Below are 16,669 nucleotides of genomic sequence, written 5' to 3' on the forward strand. Positions count from 1 at the left end.
GGGCACAGCAGGGAACAGCGTACAGGAAGACAACATGGTACGAGTAGAGTACCTACTGCAACAGCCAGACCCACCGTACTTAGGACCACCGATCGACTCGGTCCCGCCTCCCACTGGACCCGACCAGGCTGTGCCGTCCACCACACTCGCACGAATGAGAAGATCCATCACCCATCGGTGCGCCTCACTTCGGCAGATGCACACACCGGCTGTCACCATAGCTGCGTCGATAGAAGCACAGAGAGTAACAACTCAGTTGACGCGAACAAGGCATTGACATTGATAAGGAAATATATGTCCCTACGCGCCACCGGCGTCCTCGCGACAGCATAGGGCGAAAGGCCTAGCTTCGCTGCATCGCACGAGCAAGAGGAATGTCAACCGATACGAGGCCTGCATCTGCGGCAGCACAGGCAGTCTCAACTCAATTGACACGGATATTGGCATTGATGTTGGCATGTATGTACACGCGCGCCGTCGGCGTTCTCGCCACAGCACAGTGTGAGGAGCCCGACGTCGCTGCGGCGCATCGCACACTTGAGCACGACACGATAGTCTACGAACCTTATGGGAGCTGGAGTTGGGAGGTTGAGAAGTTCAAGGGGGACCCGGGTCTTCGCACTATCTTGCCAAACACAAGACGGGGCGCGGACCTGGTACTGTTTGCCATTCGGTCCGACGACGCTGGTATGCGGGTCATTATGCGGGAGGGTAGACGCCGAGATGTTGGATGTTTCATGCGCCGTGCTGGCGTGTCGTACAGGCGGCAGTCAGGCACGTACACTCACACGCATGAATACAGAGAGGATGCATTTCGAACCGTGACATTGTGCTTCGGAATCTCTCATCCAAGGCAGCTTGGCATGCATGGCTGGCTGTTCCCGGGTTCCTCGCGCTGTGGCAGGCGGGGTTCGAGCGCGGACATGACTAATGTAAGAGATGGCATTTGCACCAGGCTCCTATTCGGATTACGAGGATACCATGCATGACTGGAAGTGGCGCTGGAGAGTAGAAGCAGGACCAGCTACTGTACGAGCGAGTTCCCGCCCCTGGCCCCGTACGACGCGGTAAACCAAAGTTGGCTCACGACTAGGGGACCTGGGGGGGAGATGGTCTCTTTGCGTTGCATACGTATTGTGCTGGCAGGTGAAAGAGATCGAGTTCTCAGTCTCGGCATCGCGCTCTGCGTCTGGATACATACCTCCTGTGGCGGGATCCTGCTACCTCGTATTCGGGCCTCCCTGAAGAATGGCTTTAAGGCGTCGCCTTCGTCGTCGAAGCACTCACTTCAAGAGCTCCGCGTTCCAAGCAACTCTGTTGAGCCAATGGCAGCAGAGCGTCGCGCTCGCCGACCCGCAAACTCGACCCCGTATGAGGGATGGCTACGAGTTACGGTGATTGAGAGATGAGTTTAGCTTGGGCTGAATGAAGATCCGAATGAACTGCCGCATAGTGAGTGCATGACATGCTGCAAACAGTTCGAAGGCGGCCTCGCTTCCACACCTACCTCTGTTTCCACCTTATCGCAGTACTCATGCTCGTACCACCAGCATCATTGTGTGCGAGGGTATAAATCATACGTACACTTCACTGTCTACCGCTACCGCTGTGGAGAAGCATGAGTTTGGGCAAAGATCAGATTCTGCAACTTGGGCTTATCTCTGATATGTCGATCATCCGCCACCTCACCAATCAGCACACATGGATTCCACACCAAAGCTATCAATCTGGCGACTACGTCAGCCCACATATCAACACAGAAAAGACAGACGATAGCCTGCCACCTGAATGGCAATTCTGTCCATAGATATTCGAGGTTTGAAATTCGCGCTCTTATCAAACATGGGACTTTTCTGAGGGCCATACATCGCTGGGGACGTCAGCCCAGCCAGAGCCTCGCGCTAGCACACCGCGCAAAAGCTTCCAGTCACCCTTTCCGCTGTTGATCAGGCCAATGGACACTGTTCATCGGTTTGTCGCGTCCAGATAACGAGGTACCAAGCCAGATACGCTGCAACGCCGTTGATGCGATCATCCAAGCCACAGCGTCACTCGTGCAGCGTCGTCCAGAAACCAGCCCTGTGCTTATCGCGATGTGACTTCGACGGCGTCGCAAGTCGCGTAAGGCACAAGGGCTTATGTTGACTTTGCTCAAAACAGCGCTGATGGTGCCCTGCTTGATTGCCTTGTCTGGAATATAGTGACCCGTTCGAGCAGTGATCGCTGGGAGCTTTCGATCATGTTCAATGGTTGGCTCTTGACATGGACTTTCGACGCTGATGCGGAGGAGCTTGCATGTGCCATCCCGCAATCTATACTCGTACCAACCGCTCGGGAATTATGATGGGCCTGCGGAGTTGCATCGAGGTCGATTTGACAGGGCTCTGGGTTCAAACCTCTTAAAGACCTCCACTGTACCTCGTATCGTCTTGGGGAAGACACGCTTCTTGCTCCAGTTCTCATTCACCTGTCTTGGGACACACTCGTCAGGTTCGCTAGCCGTCAACATGTACAACTGCTACAGTCCTCAAGAGACGGCCGAGATCGTTGCTCGGGCCGGTGTGGCCAAGGGTAACATGCGGCTGGACAAGGTATTCTTCAGTTCCGTGTCGGCCGGTTGTTTGCTGTCTTTTGCCTGTGCCACTGCCCTGTCCACAAATGCGGCCCCTTGGTACCAGGAGAACGCTCCGGGCTTGATTCGAACATTGTCGGCATTGGTGTTTCCATACGGCCTGTGCATGATCGTGCTCACCGGTGCTGATTTGTGCACCGGCAGCTTCATGGTATGCTCCAACGTCGTGGACCTTCTAGTGCGCTGACCTCACATCGACAGTTCACCGGAATGGCCGTCCTTCAACGCCGCCTCAGCCTACTGAAGATGCTGATTCATTGGTTCGTCACCTTCTGGGGCAACCTGGCGGGCTCCCTGTTCATTGTCGCGCTCATCACTGGCTACGGCGGTATCTTCGACTCTGCTGCGTACAAGACCGAGGTCATCAAGTTCGTGACCACCAAACAGGTCACACCCGGCTGGCATGAGGTCTTCCTGAGGGGCATTGGCGCAAACTGGCTGGTTTGTTTGGCTTGCTACCTGGGCATGTCTGGACGAGAATATATCAGTAAGATCGTTGGTATGACAGACTTGTATGGCCGTATCCTCGAGCTCAGTTGACGTTTGCTTCAGGTATCTGGTGGCCGACCTTCGCTTTCGTGTCTCTCGGATTCGACCACGTCGTTGCGAACATGTTTTTCGTGCCAATGGGCATCTGGCAAGGCACTCCAGGAGTTAGCGTTGGCCTATACATCTGGAAGGGGATCATTCCTGCCCTGATCGGAAATATTATCGGCGGAGCTTTGTTTGTTGGAGCGTAAGTTGCTGGAAGGATTTATACTGAGCAGCAGCTAACTAGACTTAAAGGTACTACTGGTACCAGTATCTGCAAGGGGTCCCTGACGATGCAATTCTCATCGATGGCGTGCCATATAGTGGTTCCGCCAGCGGGCCCGTGGATCTTGGAAGAAAGAAGACAGGTGACGAAGAGACGTTGAGAGGTGTCAGCCCCGAGAAGGGGCCCCGTGGTGGTAGAGCCCAAGACTAGGCTCTGATTAGCAGATGATGTACTTGTTAGATCGAAGAAGAGAAAGTTGGACCGTGTACTTATATTGAAAGACAGTAACGAGATACCCCTATGCCTTAATACTGGAATGAATAGATCGGGCGGCAGAAGCTGTGGTTACGATCGGCCGCGTCGAGCTTCTTGTCGTGCTTTTCGATCTGCTGGCCGATAGGCCCTTGAGACTCATCCATAAGTGCTAATGCGTGGACCTCGTATCCTAGCCCCTAGCTGGCCATATACAGTAAGTGACCGAGTGAAAAAGATGAACGGAGATGGACCAGCAAACAGAAAGGCTACGTGAATATTAAACCTTCAACTGAACGAAATCGAAGGCAAACCCTCGCTGAATGAGACGGTGACTCCACCTGGGAAGAGTCTCTTGGCCAAACTTGACGACTCATCTCACCCGTCGGTGGATATAGGTATACATCGAACATCGATGGGCAATATTGGGGGTGATCATGTCATCTGGGAGAAACCAGCCGTTGATGATCGGTTTCTCCAGGTATGCCACGAGTGTCCATTCGCCTTGAATCACGGCATTTCTTCAGTGGAAAGAAGGAGCTTAGGCCAGTGAACGTGACGGCAAGGTCGTTCATACATGGCGAGCATTCTGCAGCATTGCGCCTCGAGGCATTGCACACTGGGTGGAAGAAATGAGAGATGAGGGGAAAGTGAAGTGAATTCGAGGAGAGGACGAAGGTGAGACTCGCCCACCAATGACGGATTGCCCGCACTAGACCACAAACGGGAAAACACCAACAACGCGACCAACGTTCCTCATTCTTCCACGTTGTCGCGCTCGCAGTTTGCGCAATAATACCAAGACAGTACAGTCTTCGACAAGCATCCTATTGTGTATAATCACGCACCCATTCGCAGCCGCAATGCCCGGCGACGCTACTATCCTCGAAGGGCCAGTGACCCCAGCTCCGTTGTTTGCCTATCGCGCTCTCCGCAGCATCTTCTTTACTTCGCCTGACTCGTCCCCGGAGTATCACAACAAAGACAACATAGTACCAATATATGCGAATTCCCCGACAAAGTCAAAAGTGACTCTGGCAGATGCTCCTCGCGTCACCCCGCCACAAAAGCGCAAGAGGGACAGCAGCAATGTAGATGCCATCCTCTCCCCCACGAAGGGCATCCTTAGAACGCCGGGCCTCGCGACACCAAGAGCAAAGTACTTGAAGGACATCAACGTCAAGTTCAAGAGCGTCAGCCCGGAGGTTCGAAGATCAGAGCCTGTCGTGGGCGCTGAAAGCACCTCCAATGCCGGCTTCGACGATACGACACGAGCAGCCCGCCCTTCATCGTGCTCCCAACCAGCAACACCCAACAGTTCGCAGGAACAATTAGTAGAGAATATGGTACAACTATCTACAAGCAATGCGCCAACGGCATCCCGGCCGTGCGGGCTCCTCCCCGGCGCTCTCGAATCCTATATGGCCCAGACAGAGAAGGAAATGAAGCGGCTGATCCGCTACGGGAAGAAGATGCGGGAATACGCCCTCAAGAAGGATGCCGAGAACCAAGAGCTGAAGATCATGATCGAAGAACTCAGACAACAAAACGAGCGGCTCAAGAACGATATCTCCAAACCCTCAATTGCCAAGAAAGACCTATTCGCCGCGCTTAGCCACGAGCAAGAGGATAGAAATGAGACACAGCAGTGCAGGCTGGCACAGACGCAGACGAGGACAAGCAAAGCCAAAGATACGATAACGAGGGAAATATCCCCGGCGTTGAGGACCAAGAACCGGGGCCACGTCCGTGAAGAAGTCGATAGAGTCGAGACAACAGTGCGGGTCCAGACTATGAAGAACTCACCAGCTCGTGGAAGGAGCCCGTCTCTTGCGCTGAAGCCAGTGACAAGCTTCTCACAAACAACGTCAGGCTTGCACCGCAGGTGTTCCTCTCCCGCCAAAATTGTAATATCTGTCAAGCCGTCCAACGGTGCTGCTCCTCAACGGACCGGTCCTGCGACATCGTCCGTTCCCGCATCCACCACGAGCGTTGGTTTTGGACCCTCCAATAGCGGGACGCTGAGGCTTCCTCCGGACCGTGCCGCCGCCGCTCGGGAAAGACTTCGAAGACGCGCTGAAGCGAGGAAAGCGAGTGCCGACACCGATGCTCTTACGGATACTAACACCGCGAGAGACACTGGTGCGGCCAAGGACCCGGTACCTCAGCAGAAGCAACCCATTGGGAGGGCGAAAGAGATAGACCCAATGACTGGGACCGATGAACCGAGCTTCGACTGGGCGAACCTTGACGTGTGAAGTATCGGGATGGAACATACATTTCTAGACTTGCGGGATTTGATAGATAGGACACCGGTCGATACTTGGTTCGAAGATGTTCGTGGACGCGGTGCTAAGTATCACACATCATGTCTCCTTGTGCTGCGGGGCTTGTAATTCAACGGTTTGAAGGAGAAGACTGTGTTCGCCTCAAGGGCCCGCCTGAAATTGGATAGAGTCTGGCCAGATTATACTGCTTGGCTAGCACTGCAGTGCTGGTTGATCAAAGTGCGAGAGCATCGGCACCCGGTGTCAGAGCCTCGGACACTTTCGAGCTAGTCGCTGACGCTCTCAATTGTAGTCTATATGGTATCATATCATGACATCTACAGCCTCGCGTCTCTCCGCGTTCCAACCAATGTACACAGTACGTCAGGACGGAAACAGATCAACCCGAGAACTCGATGGAGGCGCCCACGCCCTCAGTCTGCGTCCCCTGCGCCCGACTCGGGGTCGTATACCTGGCCTGCTCCCTCTCCAGGGCACGTTCTCTTTCTTCCTGCGTCTTCTCGGCGTCTCGGCGCTTCTTGGCCGCCTCTTCCTTCTCGCGCATCTTGATCGACGAGTAATTCAGCGCCGAGATGATCATGACTACAAACTGTTAGCATGGGCGACTTGTGGAGACGGCGACGGTGGGGGAGGAAAACGTACACGCACAGAAACCTATAGCCAGGGCCGCCCGACGGGTCAACACCCAGCGCAGCCCCTCGACTTCACTGCGCGCCTCACTGTTCAGCAGCACCGTGATTTCATAGTTCAGCTCGGATATCTTGCTGTCGATCTTGCGCTTGTCCTCTTGCAGCCCGAGCTTGCGATCATTGAACAGGCCCTTCAACTCTTCTTTCAAGCTCAGTAGATCTTGCGTGACCTTCTGGTTCAAGATATCGTGTTCATGCTGTAGTTGTGCGCGCTGGCTGCGCTGCTTCAGCGTTTCCGAGTGCCGCGTCGTCTGCAGCGTGGTTTTCATCTCCGAGCACGCGGCGCGGAAAAGGTACGATTCGTTCTCAATGTCGGATTTGGACACGAGACCCTCTTTAGCCACGTCGAGATTGAGCGCCAGCATGAGGCGGATGGCCTTCATCAGCGTCGTGGCTTGTTGGACGTTGTACGCGTTCGGCACGGCGAGCTGCTGCACGAGCGAATACGTGTCGAAGTGGTGTTCGTAGGGCGAGGGTTCGAGGTGAGGATGGCGTGGCGTGTCGCCGCCTTTGACCTCAGAGGGCGACGGTATCGACAAGATGAGATCGAGTTCCTTGTTGTCCAGGGGCTCTTCTTTCTCGATTTTGACCCGGTGGTTCTTCTTCGTCATGGACGCTTCGTCGATGTAGTCGGACGTGGAGTTGGACTCGAGCGGCTCGTCTTGGCCGACTTCGTCGGCTGAGGGGCCTTCTCTGGGAGGCGGAGGGGCAGGTCTTTGTGAAGCTTGCTTGGAGGAGTCTTCCTTGTTCTTGCTGGTTTGGTCCTTGGGCCCTTCCAGCTGCGGTGCCTGTGCATCGCCAGGCTTGGACGGAGGTGGCAGGTTCTGAGGGGCGGCCGCCGGTCCGTACCTCTGAGGAATTACATCCTGTTGTCGTCGGGCTGAAGTGTGTATCCTCGCTTTCCGACGGGGTTTGGCCGCTGCTGCTGGAGGTGTGCGTATCGATCGGTAGGTCGTTGGCTCGCAAGCACGTACTGCGCGCAGGAAATTCGGATACAGAAAGGGCAGCCGAGGGGTGGCCATGTTGTAGAAGCCTTCGAAGTTTCACTTTTACTGGTATCATCAAGTTCCTTCTGAGCAGAAAGGAGAGTGAGATAGTACCTATCCCACGTTGAAAGTGCGCTGGCTGTTGTTGGGCTACGTCACCGGATGAACGTAAAACCGATCCCGACGAATGAAAGGAGGACGAATGGCCAAAGTATTTCTGGTCTACGAATTCTGTCTATCGTTTAACTCGCATCGGCTTCTCTGCTCTTGTGTCTCTGGCCTTGTCTTCTCCATCTACTGGAACTGTCGACTCAGTCCTGTCTTTCTCGACTGATTGCTGTTGCTCTTGCTGCTGCGGCTTGTGCGTCTCCTGCACCTTTTCAGCAGCCGCTGCAGCTTCCACAATCCTCGCCTGCTCACGCTCTTCCGGTCGCTGCAGCCCACGGTCTTTGATGAATAGACAAAGACCCAGACAAAGGCCAATCATAGGGGCCAAAACGATGAAAACCGTCCTGATGGCCGCCATGTAGGCCGTCCTCATATAGTCCTCATCAGCAGGACTCAAAGTTGGGAGGGCGTAGGTGTTGTGCGCAACGCTCGCGAGCTGGGGTGAGAGGTGGTTTCGAAGTGAGCTTTGTAAGACCTGTGCCGAGATAGAGAGTCCGACTGCGCCTCCGGAACTCCGAAGGAAATTTCGGTTAGATACAACAGCCGCTCGTTGTGCTTTTGAACAGTGCGCTTGCAAGGCTATCAGCACGGGTTGAAAGACGCAGCCAGCTCCGATGCCGGAGATCGACAGCATGACAGCGACAGCAGCAGCATGTGTCGTCCGCGTAAAACTGCAAATCAGTCCTGCCCCAACTGCCCAAATGGTAAACCCCGTCCAGATCACGACCCCGTAGCGCTTGTACCGTGAGATGAAGATGCCAGAAAGGGTACTGACTATCGATTGTGGGACGTTGATCACAATGAGGAAAGCGGCAGAGATAGTTGCGTCCCATCCTCGAACGTTCTGGATATATAGTGGAATGTAATAGAGATTCGAGTAGTACACCATTCCGAAAAAGAAGTTCTGAGCCAGGATCGCCGCGACAGGTGGATTGGTATACATGCCCAGTGGCATCATCGGCAGGCGCGCAACTTTCCACTCAACGAAAAGGAAGGCCAGCAAAGACAGACCACCGACGGAAAGCATGGAAATGACCAGCGGTGAGGACCATTCGAAGTACGATCCACCGCCAGAAAGCGGGATGAGGATCAGCACAATAGCAACTGTAGCGGTCATGATCCCTCCCCAGTCAATCAGCTGGAATTGTTGTCTTGCATTGCCCTTCGGCATCGTTGAAGGGAGGTAGAGCCATCCAATCACACCTGCAATGGCACCACAAGGGGCAAGGAACCAGAAGAACGCCCGCCATGTCTGGTGGAGAGCGAATGCAGCAGAGAGAAGTGGACCTACTGCATTGCCACCTCCTATGCCGGCGCCCAAGAAACCTTGCCATTTTCCTCGCTCTTCCAGCGTAACGATGTCAGAGATGATCATCATGGTCAAAGAATTGATACCAGCGCCTGCAATGCCACCAAGTGCGCGGAAGAAGTAGAAGCTCGGCGCGTCCGGCGCCACGCCACAAAGAATATCTGCCAATACTAGCATGCCTACAGAACACAAGAACACTGGCTTGCGTCCATAAATGTCTGAAATTCTGGCATACATGACTTGCGTGACCGTATTGGAGATGAGAGAGGATGTGCCTGCCCATGAGATTGTGTCTGTGGCCGTGAAATCTCGTCCGACTGTCGGAAGAATGGTACCAATGCCATTTTGATCAGCGTAGCAGATGAAGAGTGCCGATGCCAACGAAGAGAACACGATGACCAGTTGTTTCTTCCCCAGGAGATTTGTTTGGTCATGGAGGCCTAATTCCGCGGCTCGCTGGCGGTTGGCTGCTGTTAACATGTCTATGGAGAAGCAGGATAACAGGAAATGTTGTAGGAGCCTGTGTCAGTACTGCAGGAGACAACTTGCAAAGCAGCCCATACTCGACTAGATGCTGTTCATTTCGACAGTCAGCATGTCGTCGCAGGGTAGAATAGAAAACACCATCTCGTGGGCTGGGAAACGATGGCGAAGGTCGACATTGGATCACCTCGACTACCATTCGCGTGCCGTGTGCCGATTGTGGAGTGGAAAACTATGCATCATGACGGAATTTCGCCGTTCAAGTCAGCGATATCGGCACCAGCGGCGACGAGGTCTTGCTGGATGGCTCTCTTCAAAAAGCCTGTTGTACCGATGTCTGCTGGTGTAAATGAGTCTCTCAAGGTAGGTACCATTGAAAGATGTGAAACGAAGTCTGGGCACGAAGTCTGGGCCACAGAGTCAAACCCGCGGAAGAGGCTTGAAGAGGAAATGGAAAGCGTGCAGCAGGAGATGTTATGCACGATGACATCGGTGCGTCTGCCCTGAAGCAGCACACGAGCAGTATTCGAAGTGACTCCAGCTAGCAATCAATCTGGTTTAGTAGATCTGATATTGCAACCCCTTTGGAGACGGCGATTTGTGCGACTCGCGTGGTACGAGTACGTAGTTAGGTATCAAACGGAGCTCTGTGAGCTGCTATTCTATGTGGTCAACTTGTGCAGGGAATTTGTGAACGACCAATAAGGAAGCGGAACAGGGGTCAAAAGCAACAGGAGTGCGAAGAGCGTCATGTCGACAGAGCACAGAGGAACACACTATAAGGAAATACACGAGTACAATTCCGAACGCGAGAGGACGAAGAAGTGGTGAAGAGGGGTTGAGAGGCTCTTTCCTTTTGTACACAGTAGAACCATGAGGTGGGGCGGCCCAAGCTAGACCTGTTTCGAATGCGTAGGGCCAGAGCGACGAGTGTCTGCTTGCGCTCCTCGTTACACTGTCAGTATACGTCCACGCTCAACCATTTCAAAGAGGCCGCGTCTATGAGGACAGCCCTTCAAGATGCTGCCTCTGCTGCACTGTCAACTGTTTGGAGGAATAAGACGTTCTGCTGACCGATCGAACCGAAGCACAAGACGCTGCTTGACTTGAGATCATATCAACAGATGCCTTAACTGACTGCTTCAGCTCAATCCTGATGTCCTACAACCCCCGTTCCTGACGACCTGCTTCCTCACAGAGAGCGTGATAAGGCGATCTTCCACATTTCTACGCCAGGGGTCATTTGATGCGGCAGTTGCACTCTTCGACAAGTGCCTCGCCCCCCAAGCAAGAGGCGCAGCGTGAGTGTTTCTGACGATAGAAAGCTGTAAGAGGTTTCTTCAGGAGGCACTGGGCTGCTTTTGAGGTGCATCCTATCGGAGAAGCACCACGAATTTCTCATGGTAGAAGTTGTTTTCGTTGAAGAGGAGACTTGCTTGCCCCTATACACACTGGGGTATCTGACGAGCAGTTGCGTGAGGACGGCTCAGGAGACTGAAAGTAAGTGCTCTCCTCCACAACACCATCTCCGACAGGCGATGCATCTGCACAAGATACAGATCATTGAGAAACATTTTACCTCATGTATGTCCGCTTGTAGTAGGGCGTATAGGCAACTGCAGACAGAACGAATCGACCTTGGCAGTCACATCATACTTTTCTTAGGCAGGGCTATCGTTCGGGGGGATTTAATTATGCTAGGAAAGAAGCAGTTCAACTGGACAAAGAGGAGGACGCAAGAGCTGCAAAGGTCAAAATAAAGCCTGGACAGTCTATATGATTGGCTTGGAAAGAGTTGGAGACGCCATTAAGCGGCAGTCCGGACAGTGGCTGTACTGCATGATTGAGACACTGTTTGCGGGAGGACGCTGTGATCGGGGCAGGACATCCGATTCTCGATCATCAGAGCTCGACCATGCAGGGGTGCGTTTCGAGGCTGAATAGCCGTCACCCTTCACCCGACGCCATGGCGGAGCCTTGCAGCTTCGAGATCATACTCATGATCCCTGCCAGCACTTGGTTCGGCGACAGGACCACGGATGAAAGGCAGGAAGAGCTTGTTACCCCTTCCCCAGTGTTGCAGTCGTGTGTGACTGCAGGTATGCCAAGCAACCTCTCGGAAAGAGGTCTGCGGTATGACCAATTCCCAATGGGGAATAAGGAAGTGTCAACGTTCGAGTTGTTGTAGAATTCAAGGAAGGGGTCGGGAAAGGAAGGTCAAAGCCATCAGCATGGTATGCCCCATGCCCGTAGATGGCAGCCAGCCTTGCACGGGATAACTCGGCCATTATGCGTTGTCGATGCTAAAGCGTGCTGTGAGACTGCTGGCGCTTCCTTCTCCGACCACCCACTTGCACTGCGCTGCATTATTGCACGGCACTCTCTTTCTGCGCGACATAGGCCCCTAGCTCCATGGCTGATTCGGGACAAAGCGGGCGAGAGCGGGTAGGAAGACTCGGTAAATTGTTTATGCATGCCTGATATTACAGTGAATCCCCCATCTCCCCACATGTTGCCCTCTCCGCCGAGCTTCCGCCTTTTCCTACCAAAATAGTACATTTGTTTACACTCGTTTGTCACCCGGATCGAGCACCAAACTCACACTCTTTCCGTCAAGCGACGGGAATCGGGCTATGGATGAAGCTCCGCTCATGTCTCTGCCAGCGGGGAATATCCGTTTTCCGAGCAATGCCCGCGAGATTGCTGCATGGTGCGGCCCAGCCCGCATACGTTTTCCATGCTCGTCAGCACGAGGTCTCGCTTTCATTCGCTTTTATGTCGCTATAGGCTCTCTCAATCGCATGACCACGACAAATGTAAGAGGTTCCGGGATATTGACGTTGAACAGGGTTCCGATTCGCAACGGCGCCGACAGAAGTTCATGCATAATCTGAAATGGCCAGCCACCACCAGGGATCCAAGGAATCGGCACGAATGGGGTCAACCCGATCCCATATACAAGTGCCGTCAAGCGGCAAGGACCCTGTCGGAAGTCTTGCATGAGAGCCTTGGATGCTGAGACTCTTAGAGCATGAAGCATTGGGTAACCACGAAAGCTGAGTGGTGGGGCAGACGAGAGGAGAGCAAAAAGAGTGGCATTTATTGGAACAGCTCCGCAAGAGCAGAAAAGAGGGGGAGATGATGTGGAAAGACTTGCTACCCTAACAGCTTGCTGAACAACAGAAAAATCTTCGTGTGATCATGGCGGAATGGGGTTATAAATGAGGGAGCGTTCGTCCGATGAGATTAGAATTTTGTCTCTTGATATTCCCCAACTTGCAGGATTGCGACCATTTCTGCATTTCACTGTGATATACCAATCCTCATTTGTATCAATTGAGGCTTTGCAGGTACGTACCCCTCCTTCACCTGTGTGTCACTCTCTCTGCGAGTTCCAGGCGGCACCTTTCGGGCATATTTTCCCCCGAGGGCGGCTACCCTCAGTCCAGCCGGTGCAACGGCCTGCTTCGGCCCAAGTCCTTGCAGGCCGCAAGCAACTTGCTGTTCGAGGTTATCAGTTCTCCCCAAGCTGCAATGCTGACAGCTCACGCGGGGACTGGAGCTCTTGGTGCGCTGCTGCTAAGCATCTGGCCGATGTTTCCCCTCCCTGCCACCTTTGCCGCCCATGCACGAGGTGCCCCTCCGCAATTGGGGGCGAGCCCTGCATTGGTGCTATCTCCGCTACCCATGCCCATCCCACATCATGATTCCAGGCGCACTCAAATCCCGTCCTAGCAAACGTCCTGACGCAAGCCCCAGAGCTCATGCTACTCACCTTCCCCGCTAGTCCGTCACGTCTGAGCTAACTCAAACTTGTGGCTTCTAGTGAGAAAGGTACGAGAGCTACTGTTCCAGGCTGATAGCTCTGCCGGCAGAAGCACCCAGCTCACCCGACTCAGATTTTCCTACAAAACCAACTTACCGCCAATTTATCTTCTTACACCTGCCTACCTATTCGACACCTCGACTCTCTACTCATTTTACATCTTCTTTTTCAAAATGGTATTTGCCCGTGTTGCTGCGCGTTCCTTATCGCGCCCTGCGTCATCTCTCGTTTCTTCCCCGCATCTTGCTCGCCGTTCTATTCCCGCATTTCAGACCTCAACAATTGCCAAACGCACACTGACGGCAAGTGCCTCACGTCAGGGCAAAGTCCTCCTCGTCCTCTATGACGTACGTACTCTTCACCCTCCCTTGGTGTTGAAGCTTGGGAAACACTGACACCGATCAGGGCCATGAACATGCCAAACAACAGCCCGCCCTCCTCGGCACTACCGAGAACGAGCTAGGTATCAGGAAGTGGCTTGAGGACCAGGGACACACGCTAGTTACCACCTCAGACAAGGAGGGTGAGAACTCGACCTTCGATAAGGAACTGGTTGATGCTGAAGTCATCATCACCACGCCGTAAGAGACATTCACCGACCTAGAGATACATTGGCTTGATTTACTAAATCCTGTTATACAGTTTCCACCCTGGTTACCTCACCGCCGAACGCCTGGCCAAGGCTAAGAAACTGAAGATTGCCGTCACTGCCGGTATTGGTTCTGACCACGTTGACTTGAACGCCGCCAACAAGACCAATGGCGGCATCACTGTTGCCGAAGTCACTGGCAGCAACGTCGTCTCTGTTGCCGAGCACGTCGTCATGACCATCCTGACCCTCGTCCGCAACTTCGTCCCAGCCCATGAGCAAATCCAGTCAGGCGACTGGAACGTTGCGGCCGTCGCCAAGAACGAGTACGATCTTGAGGGCAAGGTCGTCGGCACCGTCGCCGTTGGTCGTATCGGCGAGCGTGTGCTCCGCCGCCTGAAGCCATTCGACTGCAAGGAACTCTTGTACTTTGACTATCAGCCTCTCAGCGCCGAGAAGGAGAAGGAAATCGGCTGCAGACGTGTTGAAGATCTCGAGGAGATGTTGGGTCAGTGTGACGTCGTCACTATTAACTGCCCTCTCCACGAGAAGACCCGGGGCCTGTTCAACAAGGAGTTGATCTCCAAGATGAAGAAGGGTAAGCACTGACCGCCGTATCTACAGCCTAGGTCATACTGATGGAACTTCACAGGTTCATGGCTGGTCAACACCGCCCGTGGTGCCATCGTCGTCAAGGAAGATGTCGCTGAAGCTCTCAAGTCCGGTCACCTCAATGGCTACGGTGGTGATGTCTGGTTCCCTCAACCCGCTCCCAAGGACCATCCCCTCCGATATGCCAAGAACCCATGGGGTGGTGGCAACTGCATGGTTCCTCACATGTCTGGTACCTCGATCGATGCTCAAAAGCGTTATGCAGCTGGTACCAAGGCTATCCTCGAGAGCTACTTCTCCGGTCGCCACGACTACAAACCAGAGGATCTCATCGTCCACAATGGTGACTACGCTACCAAGGCTTACGGCCAGAGGACCAAGTAAATGTTTTGGTGACCGCAGCAGGCTGCTAGTGGCATGAAGAAAGGCATCGCGACGACAGGACTCCGAAACTGCAGGCTAGGCTGAATGAACACGGTCTTGGATCACAACGAAGGGCAAGTCCCTCAAATGAGATGTCAGAGCACTCCTGCCGGATCCCTGGTCAGCATTGTAATATCTATGCTGAGTATGCAAAATCTGATTATACCAAATACCACTGTGAGAGCCTGAGAGATGATGTCTTGAATAACCCGAAGGCCAGCGCATGTGAAACATCTGCCAACGCGAGTAAGAAATCTGGAAGCTCGAACAACCCGTGACGCTCTCCAACTCTTATGCGGGGAGAGCTTAAGTGGCTCCCAGATCTGGCAGCTCCAGCTCGAAGTTCCACGTTCTCGTACACGCTAACCGCAGTAGTTTCCCCATGGGACAAGTTTGGCTTCAGGGACGATGGAATCACGAGCTGCACGATCCACCTGCAACGCCGGTGATAGATCGGCCGTGCCTGGCTTCTAGAGTCCGTAGGGTGCTTTGCAAGAGTGGATCAGACGTCTGGTCGTATCAGCAGAGGGAACAGGGGAACACTCGGCCCTGGAGCTTGGAAGAACGATTAAGCGGGTGACCGTCTGGCCGTTGTGCCTGTATTGGGTCGTAGGCCTGCATAGGATCCGGATTGGACAACATCAGTTGACGAGGCTACTTGAACCAGGTCTGAGGGGAAAGGTGGTGTTGCAGGCAGGCGAACAGGTCGAATGATACATCGAAGGATAAGATCAGGTGAGGACAAACACATTCCCTCCAAGGCTTTACAGCACTGAGCTGCGACTTGCGACTTCCGCTCCGTGGCTTGCAAGCTGCCTTGCCAACGTGAGTGGCAGTCCGCGGAATACCTTACAGCGGGGCCGAGTCCCGTTCATCTATGGCGTCGACTCTGCATACATTTGGCTACTCAGGCGAAGCTAAGAGCTGGTTTATATGTCTTAGGTAGCAAAGCTCTGCCTGTTTGGCTTCACGTTGGGCAGGTTTCGCCTACCAGCACGACGCTCGCATGGGAGAGGGCCAGAGTCTTTGGGCCAGGGGCCGTGGATGTACCGTCAGTGGCTGGTTGAGCAGCAGAACTGTACAGGTGAAGGACTCCGGATATTCCGCCTTTCGAAATCACCTCTGGCCAGAAGTGCAAACGAAGTCCATATCTGCCTTCTCTTGCCTCGGCTGCGACAGCGGGACAGCTCTCAGCAGGCCCAGTGGTTGTCACTCGAACATTCGTCGAGGGATGTTTAATGATCAAATGTACTTCGCACCCATCCGAGCCTGTGGCCGCAACCGTCACCATACCAGCATAGTTTGAAGGTGCAGCTGTGTCGGACCTACCTTTGATCAGAATGCTTATATATAAAGCACGAAAGTTGCTTGCGGAGAAGCTGTGCGTCGCTTTGTGTATTCGCGTGACTGTGCCGCCCAAGGAAACGTCTGAAGATCGAGGAAGGTTTGTTTGATTGTGTTTCTTGATGAGGGAAGTTGTCCGATTTTCAACCTAAGAGTCCAACAAATGGCGAATCGTACAATCACCACTCCGCGACTTTTCATTCTTCCTTCAACTCATGTCGTCCACTCAAGACCCGAAAAGACCCTGTCATGTTCTCTTACAGCGCTTCAGCGTCGTGGTCGTGTTGTCTCGATCCGTTCTTGGAAGGCGG

The 16,669-nt window shown here is 53.7% G+C and overlaps 5 protein-coding genes across 5 annotated transcripts; 3 read left to right on the top strand and 2 right to left on the bottom strand.

Annotated features, from left to right (window-relative positions):
• Positions 1 to 2,507: 2,507 nt before the first annotated feature.
• A1O7_02896 (uncharacterized protein) lies at positions 2,508 to 3,599 on the top strand (the record flags this gene model as incomplete). Its single annotated transcript, XM_007756923.1, has 4 exons — positions 2,508 to 2,783; positions 2,834 to 3,131; positions 3,185 to 3,368; positions 3,419 to 3,599. 4 exons carry the CDS (start codon positions 2,508 to 2,510, stop codon positions 3,597 to 3,599), a joined length of 939 nt encoding a protein of 312 aa, XP_007755113.1.
• Positions 3,600 to 4,504: 905 nt separating this feature from the next.
• Positions 4,505 to 5,899, top strand: A1O7_02897 (uncharacterized protein; the record flags this gene model as incomplete). The annotated part of the gene is made up of 1 exon (XM_007756924.1): positions 4,505 to 5,899. The coding sequence occupies one exon, from the start codon at positions 4,505 to 4,507 to the stop codon at positions 5,897 to 5,899; it is 1,395 nt and encodes a 464-aa protein (XP_007755114.1).
• Positions 5,900 to 6,308: 409 nt separating this feature from the next.
• A1O7_02898 (uncharacterized protein) lies at positions 6,309 to 7,640 on the bottom strand (the record flags this gene model as incomplete). The annotated part of the gene is made up of 2 exons (XM_007756925.1): positions 6,309 to 6,511; positions 6,572 to 7,640. 2 exons carry the CDS (start codon positions 7,638 to 7,640, stop codon positions 6,309 to 6,311), a joined length of 1,272 nt encoding a protein of 423 aa, XP_007755115.1.
• Positions 7,641 to 7,839: 199 nt separating this feature from the next.
• A1O7_02899 (uncharacterized protein) lies at positions 7,840 to 9,561 on the bottom strand (the record flags this gene model as incomplete). Its single annotated transcript, XM_007756926.1, has 1 exon — positions 7,840 to 9,561. One exon carries the CDS (start codon positions 9,559 to 9,561, stop codon positions 7,840 to 7,842), a length of 1,722 nt encoding a protein of 573 aa, XP_007755116.1.
• A 4,002-nt stretch (positions 9,562 to 13,563) lies between these two features.
• Positions 13,564 to 14,975, top strand: A1O7_02900 (formate dehydrogenase; the record flags this gene model as incomplete). Its single annotated transcript, XM_007756927.1, has 4 exons — positions 13,564 to 13,737; positions 13,796 to 13,971; positions 14,033 to 14,577; positions 14,632 to 14,975. 4 exons carry the CDS (start codon positions 13,564 to 13,566, stop codon positions 14,973 to 14,975), a joined length of 1,239 nt encoding a protein of 412 aa, XP_007755117.1.
• Positions 14,976 to 16,669: the final 1,694 nt, after the last annotated feature.

Source organism: Cladophialophora yegresii, assembly GCF_000585515.1.
Source record: "Cladophialophora yegresii CBS 114405 chromosome Unknown aczIN-supercont1.2, whole genome shotgun sequence".
NCBI lineage: Eukaryota > Fungi > Ascomycota > Eurotiomycetes > Chaetothyriales > Herpotrichiellaceae > Cladophialophora > Cladophialophora yegresii.